We start from the raw sequence: 19,970 nt of genomic DNA, 5'->3' as shown, positions 1-19,970 counted from the left end.
TAACTTGGCAAGGCATTTTTCTAAGCTATTATTAAAGACACATAAGGTGATAAACTGCACTGGAAGCAGGGTGTGAAAAGCCAGCATAGTTCTTGTATCTGTTTAAAATCAGACTGAGTGAGTCCTGTGTGCTCAGGAGGTGTTAGCCTCTGTTGTTCAGTTATAGCAAACAATGTCATATGTACCAACTTGAAAATGTACTAGATTTAAACATATGATGCTTTGACTATCAAGGTAAAGATGCTGAATACAGATGCACGCCACACTTTTCACATTTTGAAAACCGTTCCTTTCACAGATCTATCAATTAAAATCCCAACACAATACTGCACACTGGAGTTTGTGCTAGTAACGTGACAAAATGTGTTTTGTCATGTTTAGTTGCTAAGAACACTTTGGCAAGGCGCTGTGTATCCATGCTAAAATAATGAGGTACGAGGGAATAGACAAAGCTCTGAGGACAACCAGAAGGTCACAGTTCAATGTGACAAACATTTGGTTTTTAGCTTTGCTGCCTAAAAATCTGAACCTTGAAAAAAAAAAAACACCTTTTTTTTTCTCTCACTTTGGCATCAAACTTTTTCTTTACAGGCTATTTTAGATGACCACAATTCTAATGCCAGCATAGCTTGACATGTTTTTTTTTTTTTTTTTTGAGCATTTCTATTTACTTCCTGTAAAGCCAGAAGTTTACATACACAAGCATAACCATTCCTTTAAAAAGTTTTGGAATTTCAACTTAAAAAAAAAACATCTGTCAATGATGTTGCTGAAATAGCTTTGTGAGATTCAGTCACAACATTTGAGCTAAATGGCAGCACATCTCAAATACACTGATTCACCACTTTAATTGAGAAGCGGCTGCATCGGGTTGTGAAACTGTTTTTCTGCTGAAGCAACTGGTACACTTCGCCAAACAAATAGCATTTTGAGGAAAAGAACACCGTGTTGCAAATGAATCAACATCTTAAGAAATTAGCTTGGAAGTTAAAATTCAGTCAAAATGTTTGAGCACTTATCATTAAGTCATAATGTTAGTGTAAAGCCTATTTAATTTAATTAGCAATAAATTCAGTAGGAAAGTTACTTTTGTTCTAGGGTCACACAGGAGGATGATAAGCATACAAGTTTTAACAACTCAAGTTTATTTTTCTTTCCCCACAAAAAAAACAATCCAGGTAACACAAATTACCTTAATAAAATTAAGGTATAAAAGTTAAATTGTCCACCCTTATATAAAAATATCAAATTAATATATAGAAAATTGAGGGAAGGTTTTCTAAACAGTAGCTTTAAAGCTCATTTCAACAAAAGAAATTACATATTCCAGTTAGTCCTTCAATATAACAGTTCAGTCAGTCAATGTGCACATAAGCTGTCAGTTTTGAAAATGTTCATGAACAAATAGTTTGTGGAATGAAAAAATTTTAAAGGATTGGGGCCCTCCTTTTTGTTCAATAAGCTTATCTGTTGTCCAAGCAAAACATCCAGCTCCAGCAGCACCAGGCCCTCCGTCTTTCCAGGCTTCAGTCCGAGTCACAAAGATGGCGGCGGAACCCTCCTGGTTCTGGAACCACTGGCTCGTTCAGGTATCGGTCGTCCAAAAAAAACAAAAACAACCTGCATGCAGAGCGTTAACCGATCAGGCAGGTATACAGAAATCAGAGAGATCTTTCAATTACTTCTCAGTGAAAACCAAATTAGCGTTTAAAATAAACCAAAAACGCTCAGTAATAAAGAAATTAGTTAATAAACATCACTTCATCATAAACAGTCTCATTTCACAGAGCTAAGCTGCTTACAGAGCGACACTTTATACTCCGGTTGGTTTTTTTTCCAGTTCGAAAAAACTAAGCAACGTTAGCTCCAGCTAGGTAGCCATTCTGCGTAAGTAAGCAGCTGAAAATAAAACAACAGACTCACCGGAGAACTCTCAGAATAGAATGTACATTATCCAGTTCAAAATAAACAGATTTCTTTCGTATCACAGCAGCACTTATGAGTAGTAACTTCTCTACTTCTGCTGAAATGTGCTTAGTCCACAAAGTCTGCCATTTCTTCTTCTTCTTCTTCTTTAGATTTTAACGGCAGCTTGCATCCATTTACGTTGCACTACTGCCCTCTATTGACTCCTACCCCCTACACCTCAAATTCTCTTAAAAATCCCAGTGTTTTTTAAAAAACGAAAAATCTTCTTTTTCCCCTCAATACTATTCAGCTGATCGATCACCTTCTCAAATTTCAATTCCCTACTAACACCTAGTTCTGTTTTTAAGTCTGCCATTTCTTTTTCTTCTCCCCTCTTCACTCTTCTTCTCGTACCGACACAGGAGAAATGTGGGTCTAGTGCCCTCTACAGGACATTCTAAGAACTAACAAAACAAACACATTTAACACACAGACAGATCAGCGTAGTTTATGGGGGTTACATTAGTCATGTAGAAGATTTGGAGGCACGACTCCAAAGATTTGTGTGAACAAAGCAGACTACAAATTTGCCTGAGTTGCACCAGTTCCGACACAGATTTCTGACAAACCAGAAACCAGAGAAGGAAAGTAATGACAATTGAGCCGAGTCATACGGTTTAAAAAGCATTTCCGCCATAGAAAATGTGTCCAAGAATGTTAATAAACAATTCTGATTCTCATTTTCATATCACTTAGCAAATAGAAATAACTTTGGTAAATAACTGACAAAAATGATACATGGTTTCAGTAAAAAAAAAAAAAAAAACTAGAAGAAAAGAAAAACTGTAGAATTGTTGCATGATGAATGAAAATTATAAATTGTTTAAATTCAGTTTTCTAAAGTTGATTTTTGTCTGAATTAAAACATGTAATATGATCCTGGAAGTAGAAGGAGAGTAGCATATTTGAGCTTATCAGACAGCAGGAGACTGCAGAGTTATTCGCATGGATGGGATTCAGCATCTCTGAAAGTTTTCTCATTGATCTCCATCTTTTATCGGCGGGATCTTAAAGCATGCCACTGCATGAAGAATTACATGGGTAGGAAATCTTTACAGAAAGTTTCAGTCTTACAATTTGAATTGGGTGTGCATGAACCTTTCCCTTTTTTACATATTTAAACTAACACTCCCTTAAGTGTAATTTATACTTCTTTCTTTTAGTGTTGTGTTTTGGCTTTAGAGGTTGAGCAGATTATAATCTAAGAGCATCTGCTTCACTTTCTCACAGGCTCCACTTTCCCTCCTCTCGTTCCGGCACACACCGTCCTTTTATTTTCTCTCCCACACACACACACACACACCCACACACACACACACACCCACACACCCCTACGCCATTGAGCTATAATGTAATGCTTTGGTTTGATCCAGACCTCCCATTCATTTGTTTAGCTCTGAAGGTCTATGAAGTTGATATGTGTTTACATATTTGTTCACCCTTTCACTCTTTTCCAGTAACTACGGGTGCTGGTCGGCCTCGCGTGTATGCTAGTGTGTGTGTCTTCTTCCCATTGCTGAATTACACAACTCTTTCCAACCCAGGGCCTGAGAACTGCTCTGATGTGACCTGATGATTTTACTGCAGCTACAGCCTTTTAGACGACTCGCTCCCCGTTTCTTGTTCTATCGCTTTCCGTCTCTCTCTCATTCTCTTTCTCACACTCACAGGCATGTATATACACATACACATGCATATCTTATATATATATATATATATATATATATATATGAACTGTTTCCCCCTGTTTCTCCTTCTCTCACTTCCATCTCTCTTTTTTCTTCCCTCCACATCTGTTAATCTGCTCAGGGAATAGCAGAAGACAGAGTTTTCCAAACCTCTGTGCATTTACGTGTCATGCAATTCATCACTGGTTGAGTCCTAAGTTCTGAGAAAGTCATACTTTGACTGAGAAATGGGGCCTGAACTTAAATCAGATTATGGGTTGCGCAACAGTAGTTGGAAGTTGGTTTATTGGAGGTTTGGGGTAAAGGTGGTCGGATTAGATTTATACATCTCTGTTTAAAAAAGAAGCCAAAAGAAGACAGAACAGACCTCCAGGGGTGTTTTTGGATCCACTTCATCTGTAAAACCTGTTGAATATTTGACGGAAGCTAACATTTACAATAACAGCCTCCCATCGCACAGCTTATAAACTCATCACTTGTGTAATTGAAGATATTGCCACTGAATGCTTGACTGAATAACGTTGCTCGTTTGTACACGACTCAGAAGACGTCTTTGGGTGAACAAAGAGGCAAGATGGTTGACTTATACCTGTTAGAGAGACAAATAACAACAACACTAAAATAAGAACATTACGTAACGATAATGTGGCAACTGAGTTCAAAGTCATAAAAGGCTTTGATTTAAACCCAGAACCTTCTTGCTGTACAACAGCTGAGCAAACAGCTGCTCCACTGTGTGGCCGTGACCAACTTAAACAGTGTTTTGATGCATTTCTTTTCCTTTTATCATTGATAAATACTAAAGATGGCAATTTATGACGTGCTTAAACCAACAAGGTGGTTCCCAATAATTTATTAGCTAAACAGTTGCCACAAATAGTCAACTGCAGTATATTGACTTGCTGAGTTTGTGGATAAGGTCTTTCTTGAACTGTTTGTCCCGATTTCTAAAAGGTACAAAATGGCTTCAATTATTTCATACTCAAAAATCTAAGGTTGAGTTTTTACTAAATCCTTCCATTTGACTACCACATGAATCAATTTTACTAAGAATAAAGTATTGCTGCTTTCACAGCTACAAGCAACGGCAGACATGAGTAAAAAAAAAAAAACAAAAAAAAAAAACAGGAGAATTAATAATTACAAACCTTTTAAAAATTACAGGAAAGTCGGAGTGAATGCAAATACCCATTTAAAACTTTCACACAATGCTGCCAGCAATGACATGACATGCTGGCAGCCTGCTGGTCATCTAAAAGTCAATCATGCATGGGGCCCAGCTCCTCTGTACCACAAATATGTGTATTGTTAGTACATGGCTCTCTGCAAAGCTGTTAAAGCCCCAGCTCCTGTTTAGACCTGAGGTTGCCCTCTGGTCTTTGTGTTCCCATCATGGTCCATCTCTGATTGATTCTGACAGGGAACAATAATGGACACGCAGCGAGAGGGAATTCTCTCTGGCTATTTGTCAGTCCATATTAGCTCAACCCATTAGCCCCAAGTCTCTGTTAGTGGCTGCAGACTTTTAGTGAGGACAGCATAAAATGTAATACTGGTAAATCTTAAAAAGTTTATATCTGTACTTTTTTTTATTCCCATATAAAGGGTCTACACAATACTGTTAAAATGCCAAGTTCTTGTGATTTAAAAAACATTTAAAATAAAATAAAATAAATTTCGCCTTCAATGTGACCTATGACCTGTGCAACTCGACTGAAAAACAAACTGAAATTTTTAGGTGGAAAATGAAAATAAAAATAAAAATCAAAAACCAGAAAGATCTGGCTGTTTAAGTGTGCACACCCTCTTCTAACTGGGGATGTGGCTGTGTTCAGAATTAACCACATTAAATTTCCTGTTAAAAAGAGCCAGTTCACACCCACCAGCATTTAAAGTGCCCCTAATAAACCTCCACATAAGCTTCTGCTGTTTTATTGTGTGCTTCCTGAAATTTCCTCATAGGTTTCACAGATTGGAATTAATTTTCTACAGATATCAGTCAGCACAAACGTCCACAAGATTTTCCAGTTCATCAGATATGCCATGGAATATATAAAAACAGTAATAATCCAGTGGAGAACATAGCAAAATTACTGAGCACTGGGTGTCCCTTCCAGATTGATAAAAGGACAAGAAGAAAATTGCTCAAGAAGGCTAAGAATGTAATCAAGTCTGGCTATATTTTGAAAAAAAAAAAGGAAAAAACTAATTAGAATTTTTCCAAATGAATGTGGTGAAATATCTTATTCTCTGATGAAGCCAAACTTGACTTACAGCCATAATTCCTAAAGGTATGCTTGTTGCAAAAAACGACACTGAATGGAAAGAGCAATGCACGACAGTAACTGTCAGGTGTTGAGACTCTTTTTCTTGAAGTCAAAACAAAAACTTAGTCAAGGTAAAGAAAATCACGAACAGTTCAAGATACCAGTCAATGTTGACACAAACCTGCAAGCTTCAGAGAAATTTGCCAATTTAACAGTAGTGTGTTGACTTTTTATATCACTTCTTAGTGAGTGTTTGGTCAAAACGTCTTAATTCCAATTTTGTTTTTTCATACCATATGAAAATGTTTAGCGAGGCAAAATAAATCAATTTAAGTGGCAAATAAAAATGCTGTTATTGAATACATTTCTCTACATATTCAAAGTTATTTATAAAACATGTTTAGGACATCAATTTTCATACTTATCAGGTTTTAGATGCATTGCAAGTACTTTTTTTTAAAAAAATCAAGCATATTTAACAGACAAAATCTAAATCATATAGTTTAGGACTTTGTGCATCAGAAACAAATTGCTTTGATGCACAACAGGCTTGCAAGACCCAAATTGATTAATATATAATATTAATATTAATTTTGAAGTGCAGGTTTCTGTGTGATTTATACGACTATTATAGAGAAAAATAAGAAAATAATGACATGTCTGCGTGTTAATATGCCCTGGAAATAAGAGTAATAGTGTGTCACCTGGGAAAGCTGTTAGGCATAAATCTCTGAAAAAGGGCTCTTGAATTTATTACTCCAGCATGAAGCAGAAAAAAACTGAGCATGTGTTCGCAGGAAACAGGTGAGGCTGGTGAGATTCAAGCAAAATTCATGTTTTTCTTAATTTTGAGAAAATGGCATTTTAAATGGCATTTCAATGTGGCAGACTGAACCAGCGGATAAATTCATCTTTTCCTCATCTGGAGTTAAGTGTTTTCACAGGTTTGCTGCAGAAAAGGCAAAGCGCTTAGTGAACAGTTTAATGTCGCAGCTTTAAAAAGGCTTGCATGGTTTAGCATGTTGTATTTTTAATAACAGACTTCATCAAACAGTATTAAGGTTGAAAAACATAATAAAGGACAGATGGTGCTGATGGGGACAAGGATTCAGACACGTTCACCTGACTCTGAGAGGAAAATGAACTTTATGTATTGCTGCGATCAGATTAAGATTTTTTTCCTTTCTGTGCCATATTCTTCCACTAAGGCTTCACTCTGCTCTAAAACAAACAGAAACGGCAATGTTTTCATAACAGTCCTCATTGTCCTGAGACTGGTGTGAAATGTGACAGGTGAGGTTTTTTTTTTAATAGATCAGCAGAAAAGAAGAAAAGAAAAAAAGCAAACTGAAAGCAGTAAGGTTTCAAATCACACACTAGCTCAGCAATCGTCCAGCTGCAGAAATAAAAGTAGAAATTAGCTTTTGTAACCATTTGAATGGCACATGTTGATGTGAACTGTGCTTCTTTTGTTTGTGAACGGAAATCTAGTTAAAGGACATACAGTTGGAAAGGTTATTGAACTTAAACTGTTAAACCATTGTTGAATCCTAAATTTCACCTTCCTGTAAAGTGAGAAAAGTAAACAATGTTTCAAAAAACATTATAACTGTTTAACAATTGCTTAGACCATCTACAAAGTAACCAGAAAAACGTTTGGAAATTAAAATGTGTTTTCTTGTCAGTGAATGCACCATACCTAAACATTAACAGGTCGCAATAATAATGACACAAGTAAAAGCTAATTTCAGTTATATTGAGGTCTTCCAAAATGATGTTTTATCTACCTTACCTTTGTATGTATAGCACTTTGTGCAAACTGTCTATTCTGTTTTAAACGTGCTTTATAAATAAACTGGAGTTTGGACATTGGTTTAGCACAAAGCATCTGGATATTCCTAAAAAATTTTTTTTTCTACACGCATCTATTGTAGGCTGCAATCTTTTGAGAATCTAGAGTTAAAGTCAACGTTCTACTATCCCTATAGGAAATACTTACAATAAATACATCTACCAATGTTAACTGTGGTAATTACTAACATAAGATGCTAAAAAATGCAATTTCTCTAAATATTTTGTGCTTGATTTAAAGTAACAGTAACACCGTTTAACAGATGAGCTGTGAAGCAGTTACTGCTCTCTGTCACACACAGTGTGTCATCTCTGTTCCTATTGTGAATAATTAATGATCGCAAAACAAACTTTTCTGTGGAGCTACAATAAACTGATGAATGACTACAATAAAAGGATTTTCCTCTCAATTATTAAGATTGACACAGTATTTTTCCCCACTACGAAGTAAATTAAAAATAAATTTCTTATAATTTACTGCACATTTAGGTTTTCAAGTAGACAAAAAAATTTAGGAATCAATAATTTCAGCTTGACAGATGATGCATCTTTTGATAGACACCTTTACAAATGGGAAGGGTCAACAGTATTAGTAGAGTTTCGGAAATACAGGGACAGACAGCTCTTTTTTAATTTTACTGTAAACATTTTATTGTAGGAACAGAAAAATTGTAAATTCTTTCAGAGATCTTTTAAAGTTTGTCAGTCCTAGTTTTGAGATCTCAGAAATTGGTCCCAAAAACTCTTGGGCATCTCTAGACATGTGTTCATGCTTCTGAATTATCTTTATTAAGTATTGTAGTTGGATGTTGTGGTTCGTAGAAATGCTTTAAACCCTGGTTTTGCTTCTGTTGTGTCATTTTGTTTCTGATTTCCTGTTTCGAAAGCTGAACACGACATCTGCCTCATATGAATGCCGATAACATTGTCAATCATCCCGGAGAAAAAGTTAAACTGAGGACAAATTTTTGTGGCCTCTGTTTTTATTTTTACACCTCGCACTTTCTGAGCTGCATACTTACACTTTCTTGTGTTGCCGCAACGAAAGTGCCAGGATTTGACTCTGTGAACTCCCACCTTTAAACAACATCAGCCAGACACACACTGGGGCACAAACATCAGGTTAAGCTAGTCTAATACATACAGATACAAAAGTTGGACATTATTTCTAAATTACAATGTAACAGTATCCTAGGTATAGTACAGAATAAAATGGCTTTCATTGTGGATAATGACGACACGCGTCAGTTCCCTTCTGTTAGTGAAACAATCACTATATGACAAGTTACATAACAGACAAAATCTGCTATTAATGTAAAAGAAATCTCATAAAAGCTCATTGCATAACACTTGCTCTCTTCCAGTAAATTCTTTGATGTTCGAGGAGAAAAAAAATAATAATAATTTGAACCTGTTAGGAATGAAAACATCCAGTGAATGGCAGCGCACCCGTGGCTAGTTTCCAACACAATCCTTCCCTGCAATTCAGGTCCCCTTTTCTTCTTTCCTGTCCATCCGCTCTAATAGATGCACAGAAAATAAAAGGGCCACCGCTGCTGGCTGGCCAAAAGAGAAAACCTTGGCTCAATTTCTTTGTTCATTGCCTTTCCATTGCAAATGCAACAGGCATTCTCACTCAGCTCTCCTTTCCCCAGACCACAGCTATGGCTTTGGATACAGCAGTGAGTCTGTCCTTTCTCCTTTTGTGTTTGAAGATAATGCCCACTGTCTACAGAGAAGGGAACTTAAGGAAAGTTTAAACAAAATTCCCAGCCAGAAAGAAATCCGACCACTCAGGGGAGCAGATTTAAAATTTAGGACAGAAATATAAAGCTGCACTGCTGACAATGTAGAGATTGTAACTCCGCGGACTATCTGACTTTTGAAGTTGAAAATAGACCATAAAATAAATTTTATTCATCTGGGGTTAAATTCGGGTCAGGTTTTAAAAATAACTTGCCTTTCGGAAGAGTCTCTGTAACAGCAAAATTAACAAGGAACAAGAAGAAAAATAGTTTTTGTTCAGAACAGAGAAAAGCCACGGGATCAGTTTAAGTATTCATCACAGCTCAGTCTACGAGGTTTTCTTCTTCTGTACCTAATGAAATCCCTTCTCCTCAATCAGTCTTTCGTGTCCTCTCAGCTACATTTGCAAGACTTGACAATCATGTTGGAGAGCTGCTCCACCTTAGGGGTCCGTCCAGAGTAGTAGAGTATAGTGAGGGGCTCCAGGTCCTGAGGAACGCAACAGGGGGCGGCGGAGGCCTCTGGATTCAGAGTGTTGTACAGGCTCAGCAGCTGTTGGGAAGCAAAGCCTGGATGTAAAAACTCTCATTCACACACGTTTTTAATGTCTTCTGTTTAGTCTGTTATACTTGTGTATAATTGAAAGAATCTGGGAACGATTTGGGTTAATTCACAGCAGAGAAACACTTGGACAATGTGACAGGAATGTCTGCAACTACTGCAATAACCAAAATATTTGCATATTCATTCTTATACTATAATACTAAATAATTGCATAACTTTCTTGTGCATTTCTGCCCTAGAACAAAATGATGTATCACAGCACATCTAATTTTAGTGTATCATGTACCTTTGTCAATTCAATTACCAGACCATAGAAGGATATATTTTAAAATATTTCCATACCCTTGTGTTCCTTTTCCACACTTATCCATACACGGAAAATAGAAAAAATATGCACTAGTATTGGTTTGAAAAGCTATTTTTTTCCCGGACAGCGTGTGGAGCCCTCCAAATGCTATAATAGTGGCTGAAACTAAATATGTAGTCTTATTGGACAAAGTTTCTCTCAAAATCTTGCACACATTTTACTCTTTGACAACTAAATGATCAACATATGTAAATGGGAGAGTTAAACTAGAACAGGTTCTTGATGAGGTTGACCACATTGGTTTGGAGTTAATAATTTTTGCTACATAGGCCTTCTCACCGAGCTATGTGTTGTGTCGGAGCTCCTCAGGTAAGGGCAGGGCCCGGAGCAGTAGTTGGCATCGTAGCCGCTGGGCTCATGGATCCACTTCCAGTCCAGATCACGGCGGAAATCTATGTGGAGCCGGCGAACGCAGCAGCTCTCCTCTGTGTTTCTGCGGAGCACAAGAACATCTAGTGCAGTTGCGTAAAGTTTAATCTCACAAGCAATTCACTCCTGTCGCTGAACGAAAGCTTACGAGAAGCAGTAGTTTGTGTCCAGCGCTCTTTTGCGTCGGCGAGAGGAGTGGGTGTCCATGCGGTGGGGTGGGATCATCATGAGGATGAGGTGAGGAGGGTGTTGCTGCTTACTTTTTTTCAGGTTGTCCAGATCCAAGCGACTCTGCTCCTCATCTCCATCAACACCTAAACCACATGACAGGATCCAGCTTCTCTATCACCAGCTATTAACCATCACAGCATCTTCTGTCATGATTTTCATCAATCGTTGCATCCGATTTGAAAAGTGTCTGAATGTTTTTTCTGCTATTCTTTCACACGACGGAGATACAAGAAGTTTTGACCAAACATTCACTAAATCACTTAAACGAGTTGCAACATAACTGAGGAAACCCACCTCTAAACTTCACCTCCAGAACTTCCTTTTCATTGTCGATGATGTCACCGTTTGAATTGAAGGTATGGCAGGGACAATGCACACTGATTTCCAAACCTAGATTAGATCCTAATGCCAAACAATCAGGAAAGGGAGAGCAGTAAAAAGATTTTAATGTCAGCAGAAGTGATTAATGATGTCTTATTTTAAAATCTTTCAGATAATGTTAACCCCACCTTTGTTTATCAGCCACTCTCGTACAGTTTCTGTCACATCGAAGGTGACCCACTCAGGAGAGCCTCTGGTCTGCACATTTTTAGCGGCAATGAAACGCTGCTTCCTAATGTGCTCGTTTAGTCTCATAATCTGCAAAACAGTGGTACAGTTATAATTTTAAATTTGCTTGCTCAGAGGTTGTCAACAAATGCATGCCACAATTTGCAATGTATTTTCAATCAACTGCAATTTTGCACTATTTTGCGTTCGTCTTTTGTATCAAATCCAAAATTCATCACATAAAGTAAAGGATGTGGTTGTAATGTGACAAAATAGGTAAAAGTTTAGGTTTTTGGTATAGTGTTGCAAGGCTCTGTAAAGAGTTGAGGTTTTATTATTGAATCCAGCTTTGGTCATGGGACGGGGAGATTTATATCATTTCAAATTCCCCTGAGTATCTAGTGAAAATGCAGCAGAAGGTTGTTAATTTCGGCCTCTCTGTTATGGAGCAGAACTTAGGGATGTTATTCCAGCTGGAGAAAGAAATATCTCAGAGCTTAAGGGATTTTAATAAATGTTCATGACAGACTGAAAATGTGGAACTTTTTGTAAAATAAAAAGCAGCTATATAAAGAAAGATCTATGACTTAAGGTTCTGCGTTTGATATTGGTAGAAGGACAAAGAAACGCTACCTTTACGCACCTGGTAGAGTTCAATCCGCTGCTCACTCCTCATGGCTTTGGGGTTTGGCACCCTCAGGGCTCGAAACTCTGCTCTGAACAGGTTGGTTGAGTTCCTTTCCATTTCAGAGACATTGAAGCGGAAAACTTTAGAAGTCAGGCTTTTAGGGCAGGGGAGATTATCTGGTGAGGAAAAACAGATAAAACATGGCTTTTAGGCAAAAGAAAACATGCTGGAACTCAGTGAGGTATTCATAGAAAACTATATGATTTTTCACAATAATAGTTTCTAACTGAATAGTGAGGGGGTAGGGGGAGGTGTGACTTAATGTAAAAAATATCAAGATAGGGGCTACAGAAAGTAATTATTAACTTCAAACATTGCAAATACAAGCAAAAGTCATAAAGTAATTCTAAAAAACCCAACAATTCTAGTTTCTTAACATTTCAATATTTAATTTTCCCAAAAACAATGCAGCATCATTGAACTATTAGCCTCAGCGATAGACATTTGAGTGATTTCTGCTGACGAGACGCTGCTATGATTTTAGAGAACCACCAGGGTGAGCTAATGAAAAAGTCAGCAGAGGATCACAACTCTGGATAATGTGGTGAGATTGTGCCGGTAGCAATGTTTATAGATTCTTTCCTCTGTGTGCTGTCCATTTGACAAAATTGGGCTGTACTTCCAAATTATCACTAAATGTATCACTGGCATTTTGTCAAAAGGAATTATTCCTAATGAGTATTTTTATCAAACCGAATAAAAGCAGTCACACTAAAATATTTCACATGAAATGAAGCTACTGCAGTGAAATCTGGCTTTTTTTCACATCTTTATCGGAACGGGAATAAATGTGATCAAAGCTGTCCTTTTATATAGAGTCCTATATGAACATATGACCAAAACTCAGTCCTCACATTGCAACATACAAAAGGCTGGCAGTTTTTTTTTTTCCAGCACACAGTGAATGGGGTTGGCTGCTGCCTCTGATATCAAAATTCCTCACTGGTTCTCCAACAGATTCTGTCTATATTTGGAGAAAGTGATAAGATTGATAGTAAAATGCCAAGATTTTTAACTGTCATATGACTTCATCTCAATGGTATCTGTGTATCAAAGGCCTTGCTATACTCAGTTCTGTTGATAAGCTGTTGGAGCTGAAGCTTTTGTTATCGCGATGACTTCCCTAATGCCAGGCACTGACATATACCAGATCTATCGTGCACATAAACCCCCAAGATGGAAATCTTTCCTGTCATTTGCTGACCAGCTTGTGCAGTGATGAAATGTGCTCTTTTGTACCAACTTCAGTTACCGTGTTTTTTGGGGGGTTTTTTTTAATGTTATAATTAGGGGGAAAAAAAAGTTCAGTGGACCAGATTTGAATTTGTTTCTATTTAGTTTAAGGGAACTGCTTCAATATTATTTGAATATCTTGATGTCTTGAAAAGAATTTGATTAGTGATTCACATGACAAAGATGGATATAAGCTAGGACAGGTACATCTGAAAGCTTGGTGTTGTAACTGACAGCATCTGCATGCATGTAATGGGAAAAGTCTTTAAAAAACAAACTATTTTCTATGCATCTGTAAATAGGGTTTTCTAAAATATTTTTTCCCCATCAGAATCTTTTATTGATTGTCTAGTGAATCTTTAATTCACTAGACAGGACATGTGCAGAGGGGGGGAATACAGCAAGGGCCCGGGGGTTGGGAATGGAACCTAGTACGACTTTATCGAGGACTATAGCCTGTAAATGAGGCGCACGATCTGTGTAAAGCCACAAAATCACAACAGTTTGACTTCAAAACAAAGATATGTTCATACCTATAAACAAAAACTGAAAGAGTGGCAGTAAATAATGCTATAGCATGCATTAGTTAAACAACAAATGCACATACTTTTTTAAACAAAGCCTGATTTCACCAACGTGATAGGTTAATCAATTATTCGTCAGGTATTTATTTAGATTGCTCATTATGCATCTTATCACCCTATTCCAGAAATCTGAAAATATATCAAAAAGCGCAAATTTAGGCTGACAGCAAAATAGCACCCTGAGCGATCGAGCCCTTACTTGTGGGGCCCCGCAGCTCCACATTACCCATGCTGTGTTTCTATAGCACTATATTTTTACCGCTTTCTCATTCGCATCCATGATATAAACAACCACACAAACTTTCCCAATTTGTGAAAACTGAAAAAACAGAACAGAAGACATCACATGATAACTGGAACCTCACACCATGTGGACACAGTGTGTTTGACAGCAAACAAGGCCTGATTTCCATATCCGTAACAGCAAATACAGAGAGAGTTCACCCGACATAAGGAGTTACTAACTCCCCATGACCTTAAAATTATTTTAAAAACTTATTCAAGTTTTAAAAATACTTGAATAGGTATTTTTAAAACTTGTTCAAGTTTTTAAAACACAATACTTGTTGTGGAAAACAACAGGTATTTGTTTTCCACATGGTTCTTGTGCAACATGCCTTCTAAGGTTTCTAATGCCGTTCTGGCCATCTACCCTGTGGCCTACATCAAAAACGACACTTGTTGGCTCCTTATTGTTCAAATAAACAATTTCTTAGTAAATGAAAACATGGACATTTTACATCTATCTGGAACTTGGAAAGCTTTCAATTTGTAATCCATAAATGTTTTGTTTCTCTTTGACCTGATCTGACACAGACAGTTATTTCTGTAGGACAAGAGAACAAACAAGTAAAGCAGGTGTGTGTCGACCTCTTCAAGTCAGGAAACGGCTACAAGAAATTAGCTACTCCTCCACTCAGAGAATTGATTAAAAAGTTCAAAAGAATTGGAGCTGTGACAAACAGGGCTGCAGGAGCATCCAAGTTCATTTTGCTCCCATGCAGGAGGATGAAAACATAGAAAATAAAATTTAAAATACCAAAGAGAGGCAAACTAATGAATTTAACTAATGGCAGCTGTACCAGAAGTGGCAACTACACCTTGTTACTATCTGGTACAGTGTATAGTAAGAAGCCTATGCATAAGTGACAGAAGAGAAGTTCACATATGAATACTGATGAAACTTAAATTAAATCTTCTTTTTGCCTCTTTTTTTCCAGCTGTAAAATAAGCTCTACTTCTCACTTGTTAACATTAATATAAATTTACCTGAAGCTAATCTAAGGTTCTGAGAGCAGGACTCCACTGTTTGGTGTTTTTGGTCCAAATCACTTTTGAAAGATTCGAACCAGAACATTACAGAGGGGAAATTAAACTTCAGGAAACCTGTTGATTTCAAAAGCACAGTGATGCAATAAGTTTGGCTTTGCTCTGGACCGTGAGGCTCTCTTCAGCATTTATTATCCTATTCTACTCTCTCAGTCTTACCACAGACACGTGTCCCTCTCTCCACAAGTTTTCCATTTCCATGCCGTTTATTCTATAAAGAAAAAAATGCTGGTAACTATATAAGTTTGGCATAAAATATGTGGAGTAAGAAGAATATGAGCCTAAACAGCCTTTTCTGATTATTTTAACAAATTGGTCCCATCCAAAGTAAAGCTCATTATAAACAGAGCACCCAAAACCATACTTAGTGGTAAATTGGCAACAAATTGGAGGCATAATGGAGGAATTCATGTTGAAAGTTCTGTTTCACTCTCAGTTTAGCATAGCTAAACCTTAACAGTGAGGTGATCTCACCCTCACAGACCACCTGTGTGTGTAATTATCAGGCCAAGACACAGCGGGCTCGTTCGGAGCACCACCTCAACACCATCGCGTCTGTGAATATGAGGACTTCGCCGAGAGCGGGATCCCTCTCTCAAAGCTAACGAGGAGGGTCCCCTCTATCTTCCAACCCTTCCTGTCCACCTCTGTTAACTTTCCCTTCCCCTGAAGGCATCCCCATCCGCCGAGGCAGATGTCCCTCTCATTTGGCCCTGACTGGAAAGGAAATGGTAACATCTGGGAGGTGGAACATGATCCACAGAGGGGGGAAAAACAAGAGGGAAAAGAGAGTAAAGGAGGGGATTGACCTTCCTGGTTCAGAGTTAAAACAGGTGGGACAGCACAGGAGTAAAACACATTTCCTCTCCTTTCCAAGCTCCCACTTCAGTTTTTAAATATAATGTCCAGTGGTGCATTTTCCCACCAATAAATGAGTGCTAACAGAAAAAAAAAAACACAGCTGAGTGTGGATTTCTACTTCAAGATTTCTAAAAAAAAATTTTTTTTAAAGAACGCTGAAGGAAAAATGTGCCAATTCTGCTTGATGACATCAAAAGAGGCACAAGAACAAAGCTGATCAGCTGGCATCAGTAAACATTATGGCAACAGAGGGACTTTGACATATATTTTGACATTTGATTTCCATTTAAAAACAAGTATTTCTATTAAAAAAAACATCAAAAGAAACAAGATAAATACAAGTTTACAAGCTGATAAGTTTCTTTATGCCATATTTTTGCATACAGAAATAATCAGGTATCACAGCTTGATTTGGGTAGATTTCATTTTCAATTATCACCATTTTACAATTAAATCGCAAAACAAGTTGAAAAACTCAATGACTGTAATTGAGATGAATCTACAGAAAATTTGGAAAGCAGCTTTAAGATCTTCATTATGTAGGAAAATGTTTCTTTGCTGTGTGAAAGTATGAAGTCTGAAGTGTGCTCGCAGAAAATTGTTCATTTCTATTTGCTCATCTTAAATTTCTGATTAGTTTGGCTTTGTGTTAATTATGAAGGTACTGTAAAACTTTAGGATTAAAAAAGTTTCCAATGAACTAGTTCTTAAATATTTAATATTTTATTTGATCTATTTTTATTTTGTATAAAATTAGCAAAATATATTAAGGTATCTCTCTATAGATTAGAATGTCATCCAAAATACCATCATCATCATCATCATCATCATCATAATATCAATGTGTGCAATAATTACTTCACAAAAGAACAGTTTGGAGTTCAATAACTGTTGACCAATAGAAGTATTTTGAACTTCCGATTTATTTGCCAATGTTGTATTCAACCGGTTCAACAGGAGATGATCTCACCAGAGGCAGATAACCGAACCAAAAACGTAAAATGTAAAAGCAGAAAACAGCTTATATTGCCACTGATATACTTACAATATTTACCGATGTTTTCTCCATCACAATAATTTCTAATATTTTGCAGCCTGACTTCGAAAGACTCTCTATTTCATTAATGTAATTCAAAGAATGAACCTCATTTATCTTGTAGATTTATTATTGTATTTCTTTTCAAGATGTGATTATGGCTAAATACTAATGGAAACTCAAAATTAATTTTCTCCAAAAAAATAAGAATGTCAAACAAAACCCTTAAAAAATGAGTTATTATTACATTTTTACCTTATTAATCTCACCCTATTTTAAAAAATGTCTGCGTACTAGACAGTAGATGCACTCAATGCTCCTTCCTTCAACATCAGTTACTGCAGCCATGCAGCATCGATGGAGGCGACCATTCTGTGGCTCTGCTGATATCACTTTGATAGTCAACTCATCTGCATTTCTGTAGTATCTTTCTCTTTCTCTTAGCAATATCCCTTAAAGAATCTATGTTAGACCATCTGTGTTTACTGGCTGCCCAGTTTCATCTAACAAGTTTTTGGTTCTCTGGGCAGAGTGTCAACTCCTGCTAGAATATGAAATCATCTTCACACAGTTTATCAGCAGTGGGAATAATGAAGCACTCTAAAAGTTTGTGGCTGCTCTGACTTTGTACTCGTTAAAACTCAGTAAACCAACATCAGCAGATGACAAAGCTGTGGAAACGTCATGCTGATCTCTGATCCAAGCAACTTCGATTTTGTGCCTCTTTGTGCTCTCTCCAGACTCTGGGCCCTGTAAATTCCATTCAAATGCAAAATTGACTTCATACTACTGAACAACAATTCAGTTCTTTTTCTTTTTCTTTTTGTCCTAGATACAAGAGTGAGGTTGTTGTCTCTGGATCAGGAGTGGTTTAACACAACTAATGCAGGACATTTAGCCGAAGTCCTGCACATGTCTGTCTTGGTGGATTTTAGAAGACTGAGTCCAGCCAACTATCAAATCTACTTTACTTTATCTTTTATCCTTATTGCACTTGCACACGTTTTCCTTCCACTCAACCTTTTTGCTTGGCTCCTACATTCTGTGAACAGCCTGCTTCTTCAGCAATGTCCTTTTGAACACTTGTAAAGTCAGCGCTATTATCCAGGATTATATAGGCCACAGCATCATTTATCTACAAGATTTCCGATGCCCCTATCAAATTTTAAGAACCTGAATGCAGAGTTTTCGTTAGTTGTGATCTTTAGTTATCAGCAGAAATAAACGCTTTAAATATATCACTAAGTATGGCCTGTCTTCATATCTAGTTCATTTTTAAAAGCAATAAGCTACCTTTTAAATGCCGTACGATTTTATTGATACAACGTAGTACAATCGACATATTTGTGAATGAAGTACAAATTGACCTTCATGTGGTGCGTAATTACGCACTATGGAGACAATGAGAAAGTTTTGAAAAGGGAAGAACTTACTGTTGTCTGGCGTTCCGTACACCATGTTGATTTTGTATATCTCTTTGGCGATGTACTCCGTCTCTGTGTTGTCCTGGCCGCAGCTCTGCTTCCGATCCCTGCCCAGCTGCTCCAGAAGCTCCTTCGTGCTGTTATATAACGCCTGGATCTGATAGGGTACCTTGCTCGGTCCCAGGGAGTGCGGAGGGCTCGACAGCCGAAGTTTGCTGAGGATCTGACCCCGGATCGCCTCGACCCGCTTCCTCTTCACATGGTCGATGTCCACGGTGGCACAAGTGGACAGGGGCGAGCTCGGAGTCGCGCAGTTGAGGAGGAGAACGAACAGTAGAGCTTTGCCCAGATGCATCTTTCTGTCCGCATTTGTTTCGCTCTTGGAGCTGAAATGTGACGGCTCACAGAGAGAACTGCCTCTACCTTTTAAATCAGCTTCTTTTCTTTTCCAGCTTAAAAACTAACTTGTGGACTAACTCCTCTTTGTGCAAAGCCGAATTTAAGTTCGCCCATTATTTATTCATCCGATTCAAATTTCTATTAAGACTTTCTTTCTGTATTCTTCTGTTCAGTCCATCAGTCCTCCTGGTCCTCCTAGAGCGGTTTGTCTCGCGTCGTTTATTTCGGAGCATCAAGTTTTATTCTCCGTGCAGGCTGACCGCAGGCTGTCACGTTAACGAGGTATATGCGACTTCGAGCTGCTGATATGGCTTCATACGAGCTTTATAGGCTGCCGCTGCTTTCTGACGTTTGATGGAGGAGGGACCGCAGACACCCGGGAGCGCACAAATCACAACAGGGGCCCACTGCCATACTCACTGAGCCTGAAATACTAAATAATTTTGTTTAAAAAAAAAATAGAGAGAGAGAGAGACATAAATTGCTCTTTTGTTCCCCGGTGCTGTAAAACAGACTCATTTGGAAGGAATGCTTGCTTGAAGTTTAAGCTTAACATGGCGCAGACTGCAACCCAGATCTGGTCTTAGGAATCACTTTGGTGCGCCTTATGTGACGATATGATGATGCTACATGATAATGGAGGATTGTGACAATATGTATTCTTATTGTCTTCTTGTAATATTGTGTGGGTTAAACTCCCTGGTAGTGCGCCCTCTACTGAACAAACATATACCCACGTTTGATTACTTCATTCAACTTGGCAAAAGTAAAAGAGGAAAGGAAACCATTTTCTTTAAAGATATTGAATTGTTAATT

At 37.7% G+C, this 19,970-nt stretch overlaps 1 protein-coding gene and 1 long non-coding RNA gene across 2 annotated transcripts; both read right to left on the bottom strand.

Annotated features, from left to right (window-relative positions):
• Positions 1-1,272: 1,272 nt before the first annotated feature.
• Positions 1,273-2,269, bottom strand: LOC116734407 (uncharacterized). The gene is made up of 2 exons (XR_004342217.1): positions 1,924-2,269; positions 1,273-1,620 (listed from the first exon to the last, which is right to left on the bottom strand). It is a non-coding gene; the product is annotated as an uncharacterized LOC116734407 (long non-coding RNA).
• A 4,783-nt stretch (positions 2,270-7,052) lies between these two features.
• Positions 7,053-19,508, bottom strand: LOC116734514 (transforming growth factor beta-3 proprotein-like). Its single transcript, XM_032585966.1, has 7 exons — positions 18,765-19,508; positions 12,244-12,404; positions 11,561-11,690; positions 11,346-11,453; positions 10,969-11,134; positions 10,731-10,884; positions 7,053-10,072 (listed from the first exon to the last, which is right to left on the bottom strand). Exons 1-7 carry the CDS (start codon positions 19,108-19,110, stop codon positions 9,914-9,916), a joined length of 1,224 nt encoding a protein of 407 aa, XP_032441857.1. The 5' UTR covers positions 19,111-19,508; the 3' UTR covers positions 7,053-9,913.
• Positions 19,509-19,970: the final 462 nt, after the last annotated feature.

Source organism: Xiphophorus hellerii, chromosome 15 (assembly GCF_003331165.1).
Source record: "Xiphophorus hellerii strain 12219 chromosome 15, Xiphophorus_hellerii-4.1, whole genome shotgun sequence".
NCBI lineage: Eukaryota > Metazoa > Chordata > Actinopteri > Cyprinodontiformes > Poeciliidae > Xiphophorus > Xiphophorus hellerii.
Note: the sequence above shows the minus strand (reverse complement) of the source record. Positions and strands in the feature narration are given on the sequence as shown.

Bases quoted from the DNA above. Each gene is read 5' to 3' on its own strand.
- LOC116734514 (XM_032585966.1), bottom strand. From the start codon at position 19,110: ATGCATCTGGGCAAAGCTCTACTGTTCGTTCTCCTCCTCAACTGCGCG. The intron at 12,405-18,764 runs GTAAGTTCTTCC...TTTCCTCACCAG, and splicing joins GTACGGAACGCCAGACAACA to ATAATCTCCCCTGCCCTAAA. The intron at 11,135-11,345 runs GTGGGTTTCCTC...CATGTGGTTTAG, and splicing joins TCTGGAGGTGAAGTTTAGAG to GTGTTGATGGAGATGAGGAG.